This window comes from Morone saxatilis, unplaced genomic scaffold (genome assembly GCF_004916995.1).
Source record: "Morone saxatilis isolate NCDOM2014 unplaced genomic scaffold, NCSU_SB_2.0 Contig0, whole genome shotgun sequence".
In the NCBI taxonomy this organism is placed as follows: domain Eukaryota; kingdom Metazoa; phylum Chordata; class Actinopteri; family Moronidae; genus Morone; species Morone saxatilis.
In genome coordinates this window covers 7313062-7313998 of record NW_023339650.1, presented here as the reverse complement: position 1 = coordinate 7313998, position 937 = coordinate 7313062, and the positions used below count along the sequence as shown (strand labels likewise).

The 937-nt window shown below is 44.3% G+C and overlaps 1 protein-coding gene across 1 annotated transcript in view; it reads right to left on the bottom strand.

Moving 5' to 3' along the window:
- Nucleotides 1-6: 6 nt before the first annotated feature.
- bmp6 (bone morphogenetic protein 6) overlaps nucleotides 7-937 on the bottom strand; it is a 41839-nt gene continuing 40908 nt past the window's right edge. The window contains exon 7 of the mRNA XM_035655932.1: nucleotides 7-481. Coding sequence (XP_035511825.1) covers nucleotides 332-481 — 150 coding nt within the window. The 3' untranslated portion in view covers nucleotides 7-331. The remainder of the gene's footprint in view (nucleotides 482-937) is intronic.

Below are 937 nucleotides of genomic sequence, written 5' to 3'. Positions count from 1 at the left end.
GCAGCTAATGGAGAAGGTGACAACTTGGTGGCTCAACACTGGAGTAGGGTGAAGTTGCCTATTGGATGACACCCATTTGGTGCCATTTTTGCAATGGTCCCCTCTTAGTTTGGTGAATGTTCGTGTTGTTAGATGGATATTTTGAACTGTCCAAGATTATTGGAAAAGAACATGGTAATGATCTTTCAGGGTGGACATATCTTGCAGGCTGAGGATTTTGGGCAGGAAGCTGGTGTCTAGTTGAGGTCAACGTCACTCAGGAGTCGCAGCCCTTTGCCGACCCGACTTTCTCTCAACTCGAATTGAGCGTTTTCAGCCCTCGACGCCGGTGTCAGTGGCAGCCGCAGGCACGTACCACCATGTTCTTGTATTTCTTCAGTATGACGTTGGAGTTGTCGTCGAAGTAGAGCACTGAGATGGCATGGAGCTTGGTGGGGGCGCAGCATGGCTTCGGTACGTTCTCAGGGTTCATCAGGTGCACCTGGAAGTCAAAGGAAGTTCGTTTAATCTGAAATTGGGATACAGCATTGTTTCCATTAAACTACACAGTCCACATTCAAAAGAGACAGCGTGTACCGTTTAAGAATTGGGGGTATAAGATTAGAAGACTAACGAATAAGCAAGAAACAAGCGATGGGGCCCTCAGTAATTCAACTTAAGACTTTAATCAAGTTGGGGAACTTATAAGACGCAGATGTCTTTCAAATAATGGTCATCAAAGCAGCAGAAGCTGATATACCCTGAGTAATACAACCCAAGGTCCAAAAACACATTTCCGCAAACCAATAGTCTTTCTCTAGACTCTCCCTGGCTACTAAATGCTTGCGTATTTTAAACTCTCAACCTTAAGTTTTTCTATCTATCACAAGCCCAATTTGAGATAACCCTGATGACATCACTTTGACATCATCAGGGTTATTTTCTCAGACTTTAGAAA